At 51.7% G+C, this 20,591-nt stretch overlaps 1 protein-coding gene across 2 annotated transcripts in view; it reads left to right on the top strand.

Annotated features, from left to right (window-relative positions):
- Nucleotides 1-20,591, top strand: part of Ntn1 (netrin 1) — a 201,211-nt gene that overhangs the window by 167,905 nt on the left and 12,715 nt on the right. For both annotated transcript variants that reach the window (XM_028869391.2, XM_028869390.2), the window contains exon 6: nt 16,254-16,328. In XM_028869391.2, the coding sequence (XP_028725224.1) occupies nt 16,254-16,328 (75 nt within the window). The remainder of the gene's footprint in view (nt 1-16,253; nt 16,329-20,591) is intronic.

Raw genomic sequence — 20,591 nt, 5'->3', positions numbered from 1 at the left:
TCATTGCTGGGAAGCCCATGGGTGACTTCTGTAGGCTTAGCCTAGAAGTGTTCGGTATCACTGGTGTTCACGCCTCTTTTGTTAGAACCCAGTCGCATGACCATACCTAAGAGCAAGGGCTGCTGGGTAGTGCAGGCCATAGTAGGTATGCATACGCGGAGAATGACACAGTGGTTGGTTACCACGTATAGTTTGCACATAAGTCATCTGGACCACTCTGCTGACTCCCAGCCCATCTGTGGCCACCTGTCCCTGTGATGTTGTAGTAATTGGCATCAGAACGCAAGGCCGTTTTTTTTTCTGTATAGGAAGTAGTTTAGCCCATTCTTAGCCAGGAGTGTGCTTCCTGCCTAACAGCTGCCTGGGTTCGAGGTACAGGCAAATGGAGCAAAGGGTGCCCCCAGGTTCCAAGGCATGACCTCATCAACGCTGGCCTAACCAACCGAGCTGAGGCAGCCAGCAGAGGTGATGCTTCAGGGCTCTGAGCATCCCTTTCTTCCACAGCTTCCCCGGGAGCCGGGCTCGGCTCATCTGAATCCCCCTTTGGTGTTGACAGCAATTCCAGTGTGTGTCTACTCTTGGCTCTCCCTGGAGAAGTATGCAGAGAGCCAACTGGATCCCCGTTGGGGCAGCTTTGTTTTCCCTGCCGAACACAAAATCCCCTGTTCACTGGGAAATCTGACAAGGAGACCCTGTGGGGCAGGCCGGTGGGAGCAGATACCAGTGAATACAGCGCCCCGAATAGCTTCAGCTTATTAAAGGCGAATACACGGGATAACCCTGCCCGCCGAGTGGGAGATAGAATGGGGGCACAGAGCTGTTACAGTGGATTAGCAGCCGCAGACGGACGGAGGCAGGTGCAGCCTTTTCTGCAATTTGGAAAGGCTTAGGAAAGACAGAGCCTGTGCTGTGAATCCTTCTCTTGGCCTCGTTTGGGCGACAGGCTGAAAGTGGGGGATTTCTTGTTCAGCCTGGCTTGGGAGTAGTTTTTTTTTTTTTTTATGTTCGCCTTGTCCCTTCACCAACTCCCAGAATTCCTTGGGAATTCTGAGGAAGTTATGCACTTGTCCGCTTATTCATTTTCTGCATATTCATCCATGGTGCATTTTTAGGGCCTGTCATGGGTGCTGGGGTTACAGTACTCAGTAGACAGCACTGGGCCTTCCCGTCAAAGGGACCCTTCAGGTTGTACTATGTGGGAAAGATGTGTAAGTACAGTGGATGGTTCCAACTCCGCCTTTGAACTGTTAACCAAACTCCAGATCCACGGACACTAATGTCACCTTCTGTGGACCAACTGGCATTGTTGAGAGCCTGCTGGGTCCTTGCTGCTTAACGGATGAAGCCTCAAGTCCAAAGTGGCTCGCTGATCTTCCAGATGGGCTCCTCTTTCCTAATGGCACAGATGGCAGATAAGAGAGAATGATACAGTGGTCCCCGAGTATCCACAGGGAATTGAGTCCAGGACCTCAGGGTACTAGAATCCACAGATGCTTAAGTTTTTTCCATAAACTAGTATAATGTTTGCATGTAATTGTCCTACATCCTTCCATATGTTTTAACTCATCCCTTGATTGCACATGCCTAAAATGGCATACATGCTGTGTATACATAGTGTATTTTTTCAATTTAATTTTTTATTTATGTCTGTGTGTGGGTGCCTGTGTTTGTGTGTGTGTAGATATATGCACATGAGTGCAGTACTTGAAAAGGCCAGAAGAGGGCATTGGATTCTCTGGAGCTGGAGTTAACAGCTGAGGAGGGTGCTGGGAACTGAGCTTAGGTCCTCCAGAATAGCCACACACACTCTTAACTATTGAGTTAAAGAATGGTTTTCTTTAGAGAATGATGATAAGGAGATGTCCATGTTTAATACACATGCCTTTTTTTTTCTTCTAAATTATTGTTTATCTATAGTTTGTCGAATTTGTGCAAGCAGAGCTGTGATTGTGGGGGGCTGACTGAACTTAGTGTCAATGATATAATTGGAGATTTAGAGTCTTCAAGCAAAGGCTCTAAAAGATTGATCTTAGGAGGCAGAATTGGAATCTTAGGAAAGTCTTAAGATGCTACCTCCGGCCTCTTAGTTTAGATGTAGGTCTTTGTCTCTGCATCTTTTCCTCCTAGGATGAGAACCTATCCCCATCTCTCCTAGCAGACACCCCTCGCCAGCTGGGTAGCTCATCACAAGCAGACAAAAGCTCAGTCTGTACTTTCCAGGGTTTGCAGAACTCTTGGGAGTGGTGAGCATTTTGAACTTTGACACTGATGAAAGGTTTCAGAACTCTTGAGCATGTCTCTGGGAGGAAGGAAATAGGATGTGGATCAGCCCTCAGAGCCACCAAAGAGGTCAACTACCAAGCAAGGAGGCATCTGAGACCAGACAACCCTGAGTTAGCCCTGTGAATGAGTCCCATGGGTTGCTGCTTTCTGGCTTTATGGGTACCAGGTGTCTGCCACACATGACCCCGACGTAAGTGAAAGCTGATTGGTGTTTTGTCCACCAGAGGTGCTCTGGATTCTCTCTAAGAGGCCTGACCAGGAACTTCCCAGCAGGTAGTTCAAGTGTACTCATGGCCATCACAAATTTGAATCCAACCTGGGTAAAACTCCATCTTAAGATGAAATATCAAAGAATTTGGTGGCAGAGTGTTTTTCTAGCACATGTGAGATCCTGAGTTTGATGAGAGAGAGATTGGGGGTGGGCCAGTGAATATGAATAGATACTGCTTTTTTTTTTTTAAATGAGAGTCTTGAGCATCTGTGGATATTGGTACCTGTGGATGGTCCTAGAGCCTTTGAATCTCCCCCTAGATACTTGGGTGGCTGTGTATAGATGCCAGGATATTATGTTCATAATGTGGCAGTAAAACTTACTTTCGGTGTTTGTAAACAGAGAATAATTAAGCTATGAATGACGACCTGAGGGGCTTCCCTTGCAGATAGCAATTCTGCCTCTTAGAGAGCTTTCCCTGTTCACTGCTTCTCCCCAGAGAACTGCGGAAAAACAGCTAAGTGATTCTCAGTGTTCACTGGCTTCCCATCATGCTTTCCAGGGAATCTGGAGCTGTTTCTCACTCAGCACAGCTGGCCACAAAGTGAATAGGAGGCAGATTCTGTCCCATTCTCATGGCAACAGCTGAGGAACAGGAAGGGTGGATGGGCAGACTCTGGGGCGGGGGCGGGTTTCTAACCACCACCCTGAGTTGGTGGTACTGGTAACCGAGGGAGTGGGCTCTTCCTGGAGGAGTCAAGAGGGCTCTCCTGTTGGTTCAGTGGTTGGGTTGGTGTAGACTGTTCTAGAAGGTGGACCTAAGGCCATCTGGAGGGTTACAAAAGTCAGGTGAGGCTCAGCCAAGAACAGTCCTGTTCTACCCTTGGGCCACCGGGATAAGAACTTCAGGCAGCAGGAAATAGAGGACGGGCCTGCCTCTGGGGTCATGAGCGCTCCTCTAGCCCTGCCACAGTGAGTCCTGTGGCCTGTGTTCAGTCCCGCAGTCCATGGGAAGTTACGGAATGGGTCGTTGATGACGAAGAGCGTGTCCTTTAAACATCTAGAAGTACCTTACCGAGTTCTAGGCCCCAATGGTGCTGTGGGTGCTGGTGAAGTCTGTCCTGTGGTTGGCCGGGGAGGTAGGTGGTCTGGATGATATTTATTGATGGTGCTTCCCCTGTCAGCCCTCATTTTATTTTCCGGAGATAAGTTGTTTATCACAAGCCTTTCAAACTAGGAGCCCCAAGTGTCTTGTCTTTCTCGAGTCTTCTCTCTGTTATTTTCTTTTTCCTGTCCGAGTTCTTCTTGAGTGCTAGTGCCAGAACTCATCCGTCATTTGGATGGAGAATTTTAGAAATAGTTTGGGGGAAAAGGAATTTCTTCCCTGGGTCCAACAACACTTCGAATATGGCAGGCTGTGAACATGGCTTGATTTCCCAAAGGCATGGCGGGTGGACCGAAGGGCAGGGCATCATGCACACAGGGGGCAGTATTCGGAGAAGGGGGTAATGGAAGGGATGGATGATACCACAGCAGCCACACGGAAGTTCTTGCCCAGGTCTCTGAAGAAGGGGTGGCCCTTGCACTGGACAGGGACACTTAGGGGTCAGTGCTCAAGTGGTCCTCAGAGCGCCCGTGTCGTTGGACAGAGAGACCTCTCTTAGGAGCTCCAGGAAGTGGCTGACACAGCTTTTTGGAGCCTCTCTTTTCTCGTGGGTGGCAGTCAATACTGGTTCTACTTCTTGGTGGCACCAGTCACACAGTAAGCGGGGTGCACAGTGCATTGGCAGGGGCCATCCTAGTTCTCCCTCCCACATCCAGCCCTTCCTACTACTTGGATTGGACACCATTGCCCTTGAAGGCTGAGGTCGTATCTGCATGTGGGGGCGCAGGGGAGTCCTAAAGTCTGGGGTGGTCTGCATGCTATCCCTTTGCAGAGCAGACATCCAGTGGGAGGATAGCTGAGGGTCAAGAGAAAATTCTAGATGTCTGGGAGCTGGTTTAGCCAGCCAAGGTGTCCTTCCTGCAGTCAGGAGGGCGGTTTGCAGCCCCAGAGGCTCTGGGCAAGAGGCTCTAATCTGATTACATGCTTTATTTGAGCCAATTTGTTTTCCAATCCATCTTGTTCAGCAAGAAGAAAGAGCATGCTGAGGACTCATTTGCACCCTCTTGTTCCAGTGGAAAAAGAGGGGCTGCTCCCTCCTGTGGTCAGTACAGCCCCTGACCTCTTCCAGCCTGGAACCCCACCCCCAGCCAGACCGCAGCACTCACAGGGAAGAAGCCTGAGGCCGCCCCAACACTGTCATCAGCCACGGGCGGGCGGAAGGGCCCGCCTGTTTGTACCACTTCCTTAAGCCCAGCATACCTCTGTCTTGCCCTTTGGGGGTCCCGGTGTGTTAGGAAAGACTGGAGCAGGATGGGCCTGGAGGCCAGGTAGCATGGGACCGGGGCTGCTCATCTCTAGGGGCTTCCCCTGCACAGACCTCCCGTCTCTGGAGTGAGTGCGGCCTGCAGACTCCAAGGGCTGGTATTTAAAATCTGCAAATATATTTTCATAATAAGGTGGTGGATTTTGGATCCGTGTTATTAAAGTCCAAATAAAACACCAAAGCCCATCCAAGCTCCCGGGAGAAGGAAGATTTATCGGCTCCCACCCTCCTCCTCAGGCAGGGTTCTGTGCGTGCCAAGCCTCACTTTTTATGTATTGTGGTGTTTCCCAAATTGCCTTTTTCCATCCTTTGGAATCTTGCTTCCAGCCTTTACTTTTTCTACTGCTGACCCAGACTGGCTGCTTCCTGTGGGTTCTGATACTGAGCCTAGTGACTTCCGCCCTTGGACTAAGGCAAGTGGGGCCTAGGGGTCTTGGCCCACCATGTGCATGCAGCAGCAGCAGCCTGGCCTGTTCAGCACATACCTGCTGAGGGCCTGATGCATGTCCTCCTCCCTGGGGACCCAGCACACAGCCTCCGACTTCAGCTAGGAAAGGAGATAATACTCAAGGAAACTGATAGTCCTTTCATTACGGTGTGAGGCGTGCCCCGAGGAAACAAACCCTCCAAAGACTGCAGCAGGACAGGCAGAGGTCGGCCATAACTCAGGGAATCAAGGACGTATTTGAGCAAGAAATGTCTTTGGGCTTAAAGAGAAATTGGATGTGACAGAAACACAGTAAAGTTGGTTTTCTCTCGCGGCTCTTTAAGTTAGAGTGAGAATAACGAGGGCTGCTGCGGTGACCCTGGTGCTGATTGCCTGCCAGGTCTTAGCAGGGTTGTAAAAGATGGCCGTCACCTCTCCATTGGCCTAAGTCAGGAATCCGAAGCCGTAAGGCACAGTGCTGGGTTCAAGGACACACCGTTGTGTGGGGGCCCCCAGCGCCAGCGCCTCTATGCCTCGGTAGCCTCCCCACCATCCTGGCTGTCAGGTCCTTCACGCCCCCCAACACCCTGTCCCCTATAGGGTCCCCAGCTCTAAGACTTGCCATTCCCACTGAAGTGACCAGTTGCCTTCTGAAGTCTGATTGAGGGTTCTGTGTAGCTGAAGTTTTCCTGCGTCCTGGCCTGCCGGCAGTCGGGACAAATCTCTCCCACTCGCGTCCCCCAAGTAAACACACAGAAACTTATATAACTTATAAACTGTATGGCGGTGGCAGGCTCTGCCCACTCACACCCCACATCCTAAAGACCGCTCACTGCCCTGTCCAGGGCCCGGAGACGCTCTTTCTAGATGGCAGCCTGTGCCTCTGAAAGCATCTTGGCCTCCTCGCTTCTTTGCCCACCCCCACCCCCACCCAGTGCCAGTGTGCACATTCTACGGTCAGAGTGTTCAGAAGGTTGAAAAACCCGCCAGCCAGGTGCCTTCATGAGCAGCTGGCCACTGTTAGTGTCATGGAGCCTGTGTTTGTGGCTCCACTTGTCTGGGCAGGCTTGGGCACGGCCCCCAAAGTCCCCAGGATCGTTGGTAATGAACCCCATACCAAGTTTGGGGACACTAGGTCTAGTTGCTAGGAAGAGGACTAGACCATTCCAGACTGTGATGTGGAGACTAAGAATCGAGAAGGTTCTCCACTGAGCTCAGAGGGAGGCTGCGCAGGCAAGTAGGAGCAGGTACAGTCGAGGCTCAATGGAGTCCCCAAAGGAAAGGCACTGGAGACCCAGATGTAGCTGCCAAACCTGGGAGTGGCCTGTTGTGTGGTTGGTTGTCTCATACCCAAAAGGCATTGTTCACCCTGTACTTCCAGGTGGGTCCCCCAGGCCACCCCTAGTCCCACGGTCATGTCCAACAGTCTGTCCTCTCCCTCCTTCCTGCCTGATTCCTGCAGTGTGTTGCAATCACTATCACTGCTGCTACCCCACTTTACTGATGGGGACATGGGGGCCCAGAGTGGTCAAGGGCCGCCGACCAGAAGACATGCTTGTAGGATCCATTTTTCCTGACGGTAATGGTTTCCGCTAGTACCCCCATCAGTTGCTTCCACACAGAGCTGAGGTCTCCAGAGTGAGTACCTGGCATGGCAAGCCACGTGGACAGCATGGAGGAGGAGCCTTTCTTGTTGGAAACACAGGTGTTTAGGAAGAAGGGAGCTTAGATCCTGAGAGACTGTGGCAGATCCCTTGTGTGACAAGGTTACATTGTGTGGCTTTCCATTGACCTCACGGGGATGACCTTCATGTCTCTGGCTCTCCACTTAACCTCCTGTCCTTCTCTACCAGTGTGCCCAGCTCATGGACTTCATTTTCTGGGTTTCATTCTTTTCATGACACTCACAGAGGAACTCATGTGATTGGCCTGCTCTCCCCCGCCCCACCCCCACCCCCCATGGTGCCAGCTGCTGTTCTCTTTGTCTCATGATCTACCTAGAACTTTCCAGAGTCAGCCATGTAGGGAGGCGCGTAGGAGAACTTCTCAAGTGAATGGTAAAGTCATAGAAACAACGTGGCTGTGTTGGAGGAGGGACATTCGGTGCCAGGCATGCTTCAGCCACTTGGCATGAGTGTGTGTGTGCCTACTTCTGCTGGTTTCCTGGGCAGGAGTGCCTTCTTCCCTTGGCTGAGGCGTGCGTCTTTGAAATTGGAAATGGAAATGTTTGCATCTCCTCGTGCACTTTTGAGTTTTCCTTTCTCTTTCTGTCTGTCTGTCTGTCTGTCTGTCTGTCTGTCTGTCTCTCTCTCTCTCTCTCTCTCTCTCTCTCTCTCTCTTTCTTTCTTTATACCAGGCTGGCCTTGAACTCACAGAGATCCAGCTGCCTCTGCTTCCCAAGTGCTGGGATAAAAGGAGTGTACCACCACTGCCTGGCTCGAGTTTACTTTCTTGTGAATCACCTGCTTACCTCCTTGAAGTTTTGCCAGTCTATTTTTTTTATTGAGTTCTTTGTGGGTTAAGGACCCAATCATTTGCTTTCTTTGTTTAAACATTTTGGGGCTTCTTTTAATAATTATATATATATATAAAATTAATATATATTATATACATAATATATATAGTGTGTCTGTGTATGCATATGTGTGTGTGTTTGTGCACACACTTGTGGAGATCGGAGGACAACACGTCAAAGTTGGTTCTTTCCCTCTACCACGTGGGTACCGGGGGTTGAACTCAGGTCGTCTGGCTTGGCAGAAGGCACCATTTACCTCCCGAGCATCCTATCGGCCCCACACTTGGGGTTTCTCCCACTTGGTTGTCACAGAGGTCGCCGAGTACAGCACGCTCAGCTCCCGTGTCAGTCTGCTGCTAGAAGTGGCTTCATTTTGGGAGCCCCATAGCTCAATGTTAAGTGGACATTTTGTCGTTAAGGCTGGTGGGACTGCAGGGTGACGAACCCGTGGGCGAGACCAGCACCCATTGGGGAGACAGTTTGTATGGAAGCTAAGGAGCTCCATGAGGCTCAGATCTTCGGGAGAAGTGACTTGATGCTTGGACAAGTGCTTGTTGGTGAGGGGGTCAAGAAGGTGGTCTTGCCTGGCAGAAGGGAATCACCTCCAGCCGATGACCAGGAGTAAGAATTGGGAGTGCTGCCCCCATTGCCCCACGGTTGCTGTTGTGAACTCCCCTGGGTTACCCTGGGTCCCCTGAATGCTGAACACATTGGAGTTGGGCTTGCTGGCCTGGGCAGAGTCCAGGCTACATACAGTTGTGGGTCAGGCTCCACTTGTCCTTTATCACCTGCTGGGGAGAATGACCTGACCAAGACAGACAGACAGACAGCGGCTGGGTGTACTCCCTTCTCTCCTTGAGCCATTTCCTCGCATTCAGAGGGAACCAAGAACCCTTAACCAGCACCGAGCCATTGGGGGCGGGCAGAGCTCACCCAACTCCCTAGGGTTTTCCACCCCATGGTGGACCACACTGTCTAGATGTCCCTCGCTCACCCTGTCCAGCCCGCAGCTTCCCAATGGCAACAGGAGCAGGCGCAGAGGCATGGCCGAAGAGTGGGCCAGGACTACGAGAGGGAGACCTTTGCCAGCTCCCCGCCCTGCTCTGAGGGGAGGTGCCAGCTGCGGTGCCCCAGGCTCCCGCCATAGGCCGCCAGGCTCTGCTTGCCATATGCTTGGAGATGAGCCCGGAGCCGCGAGCAGGCTGGCCCAGCAGGGTTCTGGCACCTGGGCACAGGAGGCAGAGCGGGGGGCCAGCTACCCAAGGTGCAGGAGAGGCCTGAAGGGGCTCGGCCTGTGGGGCACCTCTTGGCTCTTGGCTGTGGGTTGGTCAGGAGAGCAGGTGGGAACACTGAGAAGGAGGTAGGCTGCTCCCAAGAGGGGCTGGGATGCCAGCCAGCCGGGATGAGCCTTCACAGGCTGGGCAGATGGCCCCTTCTGGGTCCCAGCAGCCCTCCCCCGGACGGAGAATGTCCAAGCGGAGACCAGGTGGCACCTGGGGCCAACCCTGGCAACCCTTGTCTTGGGTGGGGGAAGAGAGCCCAGTGGAAGGAGCACCTTGGAGCAGGTGCCCCTGAAGATCTGCCAGTGTTTACCTGACCACTGAGCCAGAGATCTCTAGGGTCAGCAGGAGAGGGATGGTGGGTGCCCAGACCACTAGGTAGAGTGGATGGGTTTCTAGACACGAGGCTGATGATCACGGGTCTGTAGGATCTGCCATGTCTGGTCCAGGGTCTGGCAGCTGTTGTATCAAGGTTGGGACCTCTGAAACTGTGGTATTGTTTTTGGTTTATGTCTTCGCATTGTGAAATGGTCGATTTCAGTGCTTTGATGCAGTCTGTCATTTAATAATGTTCTTCTGTCTTTTTCTGTTTCTAAATAAATCAAGTAGCATGAAATGGCCATGTCTATCACAGGCTCACATGGCCGTATCTGTGAACCCGGCTGGTTCTAGACATCTCTCAAGTCTGTCTGTTCAGTTCGGTCATTTCAGTTCTCCTGAAAATAAGCATTTCATTCAGATTCCATGATTGTCGCCCGGAGCCATTGTACAATAGTCTTCTAATTCACAACATTTCTTTAGGTCAGGGTTTTCTCATTCTTCCTAGTCTGTCTGTTTTCTTTCTTTTATTCATAATTAGACATGACAATGTTTTGTCTGGTCTTTTTTTTTTTTTAGTGTGTTTGGAGGCATTTCAAAGAGTCAAGCTTTGGGTGTATTTGTAATTTTAAGCACACCCCCCCCCAATTCTGCTTATTTCTGCTTCTGCTGTTATTAATTCTTCCTCTCTCTTTGAGTTTTGTTTTGCTCATTTTTTTTAAAGTTTCTAAGGCTGAGTCTGGTTTACTTATTTTGATCCTTTCTTTCGTCATAACAAGTATTATTAATTATAGTGTGGTCAGGAAGTGTGGACTGTACAGCTTCTTATAATTAATTTAACATTTTTTTCTACTTAGATGTGTGTGTATGTGTCTTGTCTGTCTGTCTGTCTCTGCTTAAATATATTTCAGTGAAATCTTATTACACATATAAAATAATTAAGACACGTTTCCATTTGTTTGTTTATTGTGTGCATCGGTGTGGGCATAGGTGTGCACGGTGGAGGTCAGAGAACAGCTTGTAGCAGTTGGTTCTCTCCTTCCACTGTGCGGGTCCTGGGGATTGAACTCAGGTTTTCAGGCTTAGCTGCAATCCTCTTTACCCCCTGAGCCATCTGGCTGGCCCTATAAAATAATTTTACTTGGTAACTTTTCCTTATGCATTTTGAGCATGCTTGCTTTGACTTGTGCCCTTTCTGATAGTAATATTTCTGCTTCTTGGCTCCCTTTTGTTTGTTTGCATTTACTGGGACACAAAACCCTTGTCCCTGTTTAAATTGTCTTTTAAAATTTCCCTTCGATCCTTGTGAATGCCTTACCTTGCTTGTCAGCATCACAAAACAACTTGAAAGGAGGAAGTGTTTATTTTGGCTCAGGGCCTCAGGGAGGGTCGGTCAGTCATCAAGGTGTGGTGAGGCAGAGTGGTCCAGGGGGCATCAGGGGCAGCCCAGAAGAGGGAGTGACCACTCTCTGACTTTTTTGTTCTGGTCTCCTTTCGTTGTGTCTGAGCCTCTGGCTGCTGGATGGTGCTGACACACTGATGTTGGGTCTCCTCCCCTCAGCCGCTTCCCTGGAAACACCAGCCTCAGCATTCCTGGAGGTGTGACTGTGTGTGTAGGTGTCTCTGAGCATGTGCACTCGAGTGCAGTGCCTGTGGAGGCCAGAAGGGGGCATCAGATCTGGAGCGGGAGTTACAGGTGGTTGTGAGCTGTCAGTGAAGGTCCTGAAAACTTAATGCCAGCATCTAGCCACCCCTCCCCCACCCCTCCCCCATGATTCTAAAAGCAGTTAAATTGACAACAAAGAGCAACTGTCAACACCTTCTTATGCAGTAGTTGAGTATTGTGGAGTCAGTTTCTGAAAAGGAGAGGTAGATCCTTCGATTTCATCTTTTTTTTTTTTTTTTTTTTTTTTTGAGACAGGGTTTCTCTGTGTAGCTTTGGAGCCTGTCCTGGAACTCACTCTGTAGCCCAGGCTGGCCTTGAACTCACAGAGATCTGCCTGGCTCTGTCTCCCAAGTGCTGGGACTAAAGGCGTGCACCACCACCGCCCGCCTGCTTTCATCATTTTATCCTCAAATAGTTTTTGTGTGTGTGATTTTTTTAAAGTTTTTATAAAAAATTACCCCAAGCCATCTTGCCCACTCCTCTTTTATGATCTTAATGTATCAAAAATGCCTTCTAATACTTTCTATTTTCTCTGGCTTATCTTTTGACATAATTTTATTTGTAAATTATTTCTTGAGTTATTTGGCATTTTGTGGTATTTCAAAAGAAGTATCTTATTTGGCAGAGTCAAACATAAAATAACATCCTTGACATTTTTATTTAAGCAGTTATTCTACTGGTTTTTGCTAATATGATCTAAAGTTCCAACTAAAATTCTTATAATCAGATATTCTTAGTGTTCCTTTGTAAGCATTTTAACAGTTTTGATATTTGACTTAAGTTGTAGAACCAAATTTCAAACTTTTATGTTTAATGACTTTGGAGACATGTGTTTGTAGCATAACTTCCCCTCTCAAAATCCTCATTTCTTATTTTATAGGTAGTTGGAAAGCAAATATGAAATTGTTTTCTGAGCTCTGCACACTTAAGAATGCTGTGTGTGTGTGTGTGTGTGTGTGTGTGTCTGTCTGTCTGTCTGTCTGTCTGTCTAGTGTGTATGAGAGACTGTCTAGCTAGGTATAAAATCCTTGTGTTGGAAGTTTGCTCCCTATAGACATTACTCAGTGATCATCTGTCCATTTCTTTTTATTGTTGGTTTTTGTTCTGTATGTATATTTTTCTTACTGTAGCATTTCCTATGTATCACAAAAACGTATCTGGGCGTTGGGCTGTTTTTCTTGCTTTTGGGGGGAAAATGCGTCAAACCCTTTCCTTCTGCCCATGTGGTTCTGTCCTGGTCTTAGACATCCTGCCCTTGATTCTTGTTTCTATTTTTCTCTGGCCTCTGCTGGAGCCCCATCGTGGGTCAACTCTCCACTCTCTTGTGTGTCCGCATTCTCTCTGGTTTTCCCGTCTGGAGCGCGTCCCTCTATGTCTCGAGAGTTTCTACGGTGTGTCCTCTGTGCCGAATCTCCTTCTGCGGTTTCATCCTCCCTGCTTCCTCAGAAGTGAATTTTAATTGTGATACTGGCTTTCTGAGTTACTTTAGTTCCCCACCCCCCGACTCTTATGTACCCTGTGGGCTGTGAGTTCAGCCCCGTTTCCTCCCTAGTTTCACAGAAGCTGCGTCTTTTTAGACGGTCCTGAGCCTGTTATGCCCGTGGTAAGTGACTGCTTCTGAGCTGCTATGGGAGAGGTTAGTAAGTGAACGGGTTTATGGCCGTCTTGCATTTATGGCTTGGCCCTTGGCAGATCCCTGCATGGCTCTGATGGCTGGATCCCCATGTCAGACCGGTGGTGGAGCTCGACCGGTCCAGACCTTGCTAACTGGTCTTTGGTAGGACTGACTTCTGCACCGTGGACTTGCTGTCTTCTGTGGTCACGCCTTTTCTGATTCTCTGCATCCACGACTTAGATCCAGAGAGTCACTGCAAATGGCTTGCAGTCCTAGCTTCCCTCAACTCCCCCTCCCTGCCCAAGCTTCCTGTCTGTCTGTTTGCTGCTCGTAGTCTTCCTGTCATCCCCCCTCCTCCTCTTCCTCCTTCTCTTCCTCCTCCTCCTTTTTTGTGATCTTTTTTTTTTTTTTCATGAGACAAAGGACTGTTTTTGGAGGTAAAACCCCGATAGGCTTTGCCTCATCCACCACCATCTGCCTTTAATTAATTGAGATTGCTCCCAGATTCCGGCATTGGGTCATCTATCAGTTTCTTTCTTGGCATCCGTGTGAATTTTCATTTTTTTCACTGTCTTTATAGCTGTTTTGGAACAAAACAAGGAGAGGCCTTGTGAGTGGCTGCCAAGTAGATACCATGTTGCGGGAGTCAGAGCTGGGCTTTCCACTGGGATTTGTCTCTGCAGTTTGTGTGATGGTAACGAAGGAAGCCACGTACAAGGCCATTTTCCTTACCCAGGGACCCCTTGTCCAGCGACCGCAGCCATCTGGACCCAACATGGAGTCCACAGAAAGTAGTTCTTGCTGTGTCCATGTTCTGAAGGTTCTTCCCTTTCTCCAGAGGAAACCTGGCTTCAGCCCGTCCCTCCAGCCTGTTTACCTGTATTTCCCACACCACGCCAACGGGTGTGGTGTGTTTTCCTAGCTCAGTGTTGAACTGGAATCTGAGGGAATAAGGGACATTCTGCAGAGGAGACTGGCTTCTTTTTCTGAGTTTGAGTTAGTCGCCTGTCTGGACTTTGCTCTGCTGAGCCAAGTGCTGGGTGCAGACACATCCTCACGTTCTGGAACCACTAGGGAGCATTCAAAATCCAGACACGCAGGCTGCCTCTTCAGTGAAGGAAATTAGAGCATGTTGAGGGTAGATCTCAGACTTCAGTGGTGTTTGAAACTCCAGGGTATTGTACTTCGGGGCAGGCACCGGGGACCAGGGCTTAGTTAGGCTCCCAGGCTGCCCCGGTGAGACTTTCTGAACTTTAGAGTCTCTTTTGTACAGTGGACCGGGCTACAGGTAGAGAGGAGTTCATCAAGCCACAGAATAGTGCCAAGGCCTCCTGCGAGCTGGCTGTGCCACCAGGGTGTGTGCAGCCTTTGAGGAATACCAAGATGGCTGGGCCCTGGCACGCAGGTTCTGAGAGCACTGTGCCGTTAGGCAATGGCGGCGGCTGCCCATTCTTGGATACTCTGTCCCGGGTGTACATTTAGCTCTAGGACTTTGGCTATTCCTAGGGTCTGGGCAGTGATGCTGAAGGTTTGGGGGTGGTTTGTTCCTGGGACTTGAATGTTTTCCTCCTACCTGGCAGGATGCACCCCCCCCCCCCGGGAGGCCCAAGCTCAGCTTTTCCAGTATTTAAATTTGGCACCATGTCTCCCTCTTGCAAAACCGACGCACCCAATAGTGTCCTCTCCACCTGGGTTGTCGCATGGGTACGCCTTGCTGGACCTGTGCGGAGGACTGGGGCATTGTGACTTCTTCCTGATTGGAAACGAAAGCACACTCACTTGGGCCAACAGCTTCACAAAAAAGTCACACAAAAGCTCCAAGTGGACCCTAAGCTGACCCTGTGGTGACGTCACTCGGTTCCACTTGCATCTCAGTTCATCTCCCTAAGTGGGGAGCGCAGCGCAGGAGACTGACCAAACCTGCTTGCAAACACCAGAATGCACGCACAGCCCGGGTTCAGCCATGCTGCCAATGAGTCGGCAGACGCGGCACAGATGCTCCCCAGGATAGCTGCTCCCAGCTAGCAAGGGCAGCCGTGATGGGTGATGCTGTAGTGTTGGGCTTTACCCTTTCCTGCCTTCACTTTGGGCATTGCCACACTGGGTAAAGTCCACACGCTGGAGAGCTGGGCCCTTGCACTTCAAAATCTCCCTACCCCGGGACCAGTCACCCGCCCGGCTGGCGGCAGAGCCTGATGCTGCAGCCTCCACAGTCCCTGGGCAGGGCCATCCTGAGGTGAGTCCAAAGGGACAGGCCACAGGACAAGGAGGAAGAGGACATGATTTTCTTCCATTTCTTGAAACTGGTCCCTGAATTTGGGCCCCAAGAGGCTAGCCCCCAATTGTGGGACCGTGGCCATGGCTCCCGGTGGCAGGATAGAGTTGCACTGGTTGGTTAAGGGAGGCACCAGTCAGAACTTATGCTGGTGCCTTGAGAGAAGAGCTGCTTGCTGGGAGCTAGAGATGAGTTCTGGAGAGATGGTCACTGACTGTCTCCTGCAGACCTGAGCCACAGGCTGGTGGCAGAGAGTGGTGGCGTGCACCTGTCCTCCTCCTCTGTATCCCCACATGCATCATTCCTTTCTCCCTTGTTGACCTTGGTAGGTAGCTTACCTAACTCGGAGCCTCAGGTTTCTTACCTGCCCAATGGGAATACTAGCAGTTACCCGAGAAACCAGCTGTAAGACTTTTCGGGAGATCCAGCATGCACAGCGATGCGGGCAGGGGGGGTGGCTGGCAGCTTCCCGTCAGGCTGTCCTGCAGATCTCCTCAAGAGATGACACCACCTTGTTTCCCACAAGCGGCAGTGGCTGGCAGAAGAGGGCACGGTTAGGCTGCCTTCGGGGGGGGGGGGGGCAACAAAGCCACCGCAGGACAGGTACACGGTGCATCTGCTGCCTGCCTGGCTCTCTTAGAGCCTGGAACCCCCAAAGCTGTGGCCAGCAGGAATGGCCAGCAGCCAGTGGCGAGCAGCCCTGCCTCTCAGCGGTGGGGCCCATTAGGGCTAAACTCTTTTTCGTGGGCATTTTATTTGCACACTTCACTGGAGTGGACACCAAAGAGGTTTTCAAACGTTTCATGGGCTGCTAATTTCCCCCTGTGACCTCTTTTGTTGGGGCCCTAACCCCAGCCAGAGGCTTCATGCCATGAAAGCCAGCGCCGGACACAGACCCCGACGGCAGAGTTGACAATGAGGCCTCTATCTGTTTTAATCAGGCCCTGGCTGCATCTTCAGGCAGAAGGAGTTGGTGTGGTGCTTGGAGACTCGGGGTGGCATGATACAGTGGTCCCGAAGGCTCTCGTGGAGGCTGAAATAGTCCACCGGGCTGACGGGAGAGGGGTGGCCTTTGTCCCACTGGCCTCTTTGAGAAAGCCAGCCTGCCCTGAATGGCCACCCGCTCGGCCTGGCCCATGGATACCGCTGGGTATCTAGGGAGGTGGCCCACTCGGCCACCAGCCCATTCTTTAGCGGCCTAATGAGTGTCTGTCGTCTGTGTCCTCTCCTGCAGACTGTGACTCCTATTGCAAGGCCTCCAAAGGGAAGTTGAAGATGAACATGAAGAAATACTGTAGGAAGGACTACGGTGAGTGTGTGGAGGGGGGGTTTGCGGGGGGGCGGGGGGCTGGCTTCTCTGGGGTGGCTTTGCAAGTGACTCGTGTCACAGAGTTCCTGGGATCCGTGAAATCCAAGAATACCTTGTCTCTCCAGTGTCAGGGGAGCCCCAGGAGCCTGGATTCTCCCAGTTGTCCTGCACAGGGGCCTCCAGAGCAGCAGGGGCCATCGAGGCTGGGACTCCTAGCCGGGACTCTGTTGACTCAGCTCCAAAGAGCTGGGTGGCTGCAGCCCGCTCATCTGCTTTCTACTCTCCTGTGTCCTTGTTCACACCCTGCCCTTTGTCTCAAGTCTCCTGCTTGAGTGAGGTCCTCCAGCACTGGAGTGGGTGAGAGCCGAGGGCTGTTTCGGGATTCCCTTGGGCCGTGGCAAGATGAGGAGTCTGCCCTGTAAGCTGTTCCCCACCTCCACCCCCACCCTGAGGACCCTGAGCAGTCCCCGAGGCTTTCAAGGGGAAACCATGCCACATGGGGGTCCACACTGGACCAGCTTGAGCCAGACTTGCCGTTTTCTCCTTAATCAGGCTTAAGCAGGGCTTCTCGGTGTATAGAAATTCATGATTAGGCACAAAGGAATTTCAAGAATTTCTGAAACCTCATTTTACTGTGAGCATACACATGCATACCCCTCACACTGAAGCCGGAGAGGACCCCAAGAAGCCAGACAGCCCCACTTGTCACAGGCCATGTGGCCTTCCCCAAAACCAAGCAAGAACAACATGCACGTTTTAGGTATTGATTCACAAGTTGCCAGGTTGTGGGCATCCAGGTTCAAGCCCCACCTTCCACCAGGGGTCCAGGGCCAGCATCCCAAATAACAGACCCCTTAAAGAATGATCACCCCAGAGCACTGCAGAAGCTTCCAGCTCCCACTGAGGAACAAACCTGAGCTTGCTGTCCTCGAGAAATAAAGGAGGCACTTGTCTCCCTCAAGCTGGGGTGGTGGGTACAGGAATAGCTGACCTTTCAGGTCTACCCTCCCATCTCTGCCAGAGACTGATAGAGGTAGGCCCCAAAATACCACCCCCACCCCCCAGTCTCTGTGGGCCGAGAACCTGTGACTTCTGTACTCTCTCAGGCTTTGGCCTTGAAGCCTGATTACTGCCCCTGGCAAAGCAGAAGGCCAGGTGGAGTCAGGAATGTCAGGGCTAACTTCCTGCTCCCACCCCATCCCCAGTACTTGCCCAGGAATGGGAGAGGGGAGGCCTGCTTGAGGAAGAATGGATGGGGTTCAGTGGAGAGCTATCCGGGGAAGGTATTGAGTGGGCTGGGGTGGGATAGGGTTGAGTTATCTTTGAAAAATGCTGACCCATGGTGTCGATTCTGTTCTTTAGACAGAAAGAGGGAACTCTAAAGTTCCTGACACGGGTGTCCCGTGCTCCACCTGATTCTTTTGGACTTAATCTGGTTCCGCTCTCCTCCACCTAATTTTCCACGGTCACCCTGGCCTCTGGTAGTGCCCTGGTCTACACCAGGTTAATGGTGACTTTTCTTTACGAATTTAAGACCGGGGCTTCGCTGACCCCGCATGCAGTGGGCGTTCCCGTAGTCAGCAGGAAGCCTTCTTTTTGGGTAGGGAAGGGTTGGCTTCTGGGCTCCACGTTGGCCTCTCTTTTCTGGTCCACCTTTTCAGGACTGATGAGGCCTGACTGTGCCTTGCCCCTTGTATCATTGCCTGGCTCTGCTTTTTCTCCTCCTCCAGCAGCCCTGGAGGTTCTGAGTTAGTCCGTGTTCTGTTTCCCTAACAAAATAGCTGAGATCTATTTTTGGCTCATGGTTTCTGCCGTCCAAGAGCCCGGCACCTGCATCCACTCAGCTTCTAATGAGGGCCTTGGCTGTGTCAGGCCATGGTAGAGTGTGCCATGGAAGAGACGAGGCGACCCAAGGAGCCAGGTATCTTGCAAAACCTGCTCTTAAGATCCGAACTACGTTTCATGGGGAACCTTCATGAGATGAACCCCTCTGGACCCACATACCTCCAAAGGGCCCTCTCACCTCTCAGCACTCTTATGCTGGGGATGTTATGCTCCATAAAGGTTCTGGTAGAGACATACCGCTGCAGAGGTTTCTGGTTTCAGGGCCGCCCTTTTGCAATAAGGTCATTTGAAGCCAGGCTAGTCTCTTCAGGGCAGCTCAGTGTCTACCATGGGGTCACATAAGTTCCACAGAGGGCTCAGAAGAGCCAGGCACTATGGGATATGTAGGGCCTCTGGAAGCCTGGTTTGAGAAGGTAGTGCATGGTAGACCATAGGGGGCGAGACAGGGTGGTGGGCAGGTACAGGGCAGTGAATGTTGCAGGGCTCGCCCAGCAGCGTGAACCTTGCTCTGAGACTGGGAAAGGCCTCTCCTTGGGCTTTGCTGGGCTGGGGAGACCCTCTGTGCATACTTGTTGGACCCACATAGTCCGGGTGAAGTGTGTCTAGGTGGCCCTCCTGTACTTGGAAGGTCTGGCCAGCCCAGGGAGCCCACGGACTGGAGAAGGACAGGAGAGAACCTGCCCGGATACAGAGGAGGTGAGGCCAGGCCAAGGGAGCTGGCTCCGAGGTTGCCTAATCCCTGGTGGCTTGCTGACTGACACTCCGGCAGGGGGCCAATTAGGAAACACATTTCCTTCACATCCAGGGCCCTTGGATGTTCCAGAAGCTGCTAATTAGAACCTGGGTTTTGCCATCCCTGCTGAGAGAGAAGAGTCCCTTTCTCCTCTGTCCCCACCAAGTGAGGCTTGACCTGGGGCAGCTAGAGAGCTCTCTTTCAGGCTCCGCCCATCCTGGGTGGTAGCCAGTGGGCAGAAACCTACAGCCCCAGGAGGACTATGGGAAGATACTGGCTGGGCAGCCCAAGGTGTGCCAGACCAAGGTTGGGTGGGTGGATACCAGGCAAGGCAAGGAAAAACGGGGGTCAGGGAGAGCCTCATGACAGGGCCTTGGCAGGCTGCTGGCCCCCATCTAGAGAGACCCCCCCTGGTGGGGAAGACGATTCATTCCTTTCCTGTGTGTAAACTTCACCAGTCTGGGCTTCCGCTTCCTCAGATCAAAGGGACATGAGATCCAAGTGCTGGGCGCCATGTCTAAGGGGGCTATCAGTAGCCCATGGAGATCAGGTCATCCATCACCTGTGTGTCCCCCCCCCCAGCCACCTCAGTCCTCTGTTGCCCTCTAGGGGAACCCAACTTACCTTACAGATGCTCAAAAGCCAAGGCCAAGCCAAGTATAGAACCTCTGCCATGAAGACAGCTTTTATTCTTTGCAAGAGTCTCAGAAAACCCCACTCTGGAAGGACCCTTCTTGTGTGGGATGGTGTGTGTGTGTGTGTGTGTGTGTGTGTGTGTGTGTGTGTGTGTGTACACGTGCTTCCCCTCACTACCACAAGTGAATCCCCCCCGCCAGCCCAGACATAGAAGGAGCACATCTGTCTGGAGCTGCCTACCCTGAGACTCCTTCCCTGGAGTCTCCTATTGCTCTAGAGGCCTCTGCCCCTGAGGTCAGTGCCCTGGCCCACTTGACCTTGGCTGTGGCCCTCCACTTCCTGGGTGTCTCCTTTCCTTAGTTCTTCTGCTCTGTCTCGTGTCCCACCTTCCACTTTGTACAGTGTCCCTCACCGCATTGAACTGCTTCTCACAGATGCCACCCACCTGCAACACAACACAGGCATGTGGTGGTCCTGCCATAGGGACCCAGGGAGTCCTGGTCCTTTATCCCATTCCCACCCTCAAGATCTTCCCTCTACATACATCCACTAGGAGCCCTGGGCCCTGTCCTGGGTACTGTACTCACAGATCTGCATGGCACCTGGGCTGGCCCTCAGGGAGTAGACACTTAGAAGAGACATATATGATACGAGCCCCAGAAGAAGCCCGAGTGGGGCTGTCCAGGGCCTGGTTTGGCTTTACGGAGGAGGGAGTCTGAGTAGCCTGGACCCACAAAGCAGGGATCCTTAGGAGTGGGGAAAGGGTCCATGCCCAGAAGCTGGAAACTGGCTGGTGAGGTCTGAGAATCAGGAGGGCAGAGGTGCTGGGTGTAAGGGGGTGGGGTGGGGAGTCGGGAGGGAGGAGAGAGATCGAGCTCAGAATCGGCCTGCCGGGCTGCTTACATCTGTGTGCAGAAACCGCGGTGACCCCACTGGGGGTGACGCCTGTCCCCTAGCAGCTGCCCAGGGAACCTAAGTGTCCTCTTCCTTCTCCTTGGGATGCACATCAGCTCTTCTTGTGAAAGGTGAGATCATCTTCCTCTTGCCAA

Source organism: Peromyscus leucopus, chromosome 8b (genome assembly GCF_004664715.2).
Source record: "Peromyscus leucopus breed LL Stock chromosome 8b, UCI_PerLeu_2.1, whole genome shotgun sequence".
Taxonomy (NCBI): domain Eukaryota; kingdom Metazoa; phylum Chordata; class Mammalia; order Rodentia; family Cricetidae; genus Peromyscus; species Peromyscus leucopus.
This window is presented reverse-complemented; position numbering and strand designations above follow the sequence as displayed.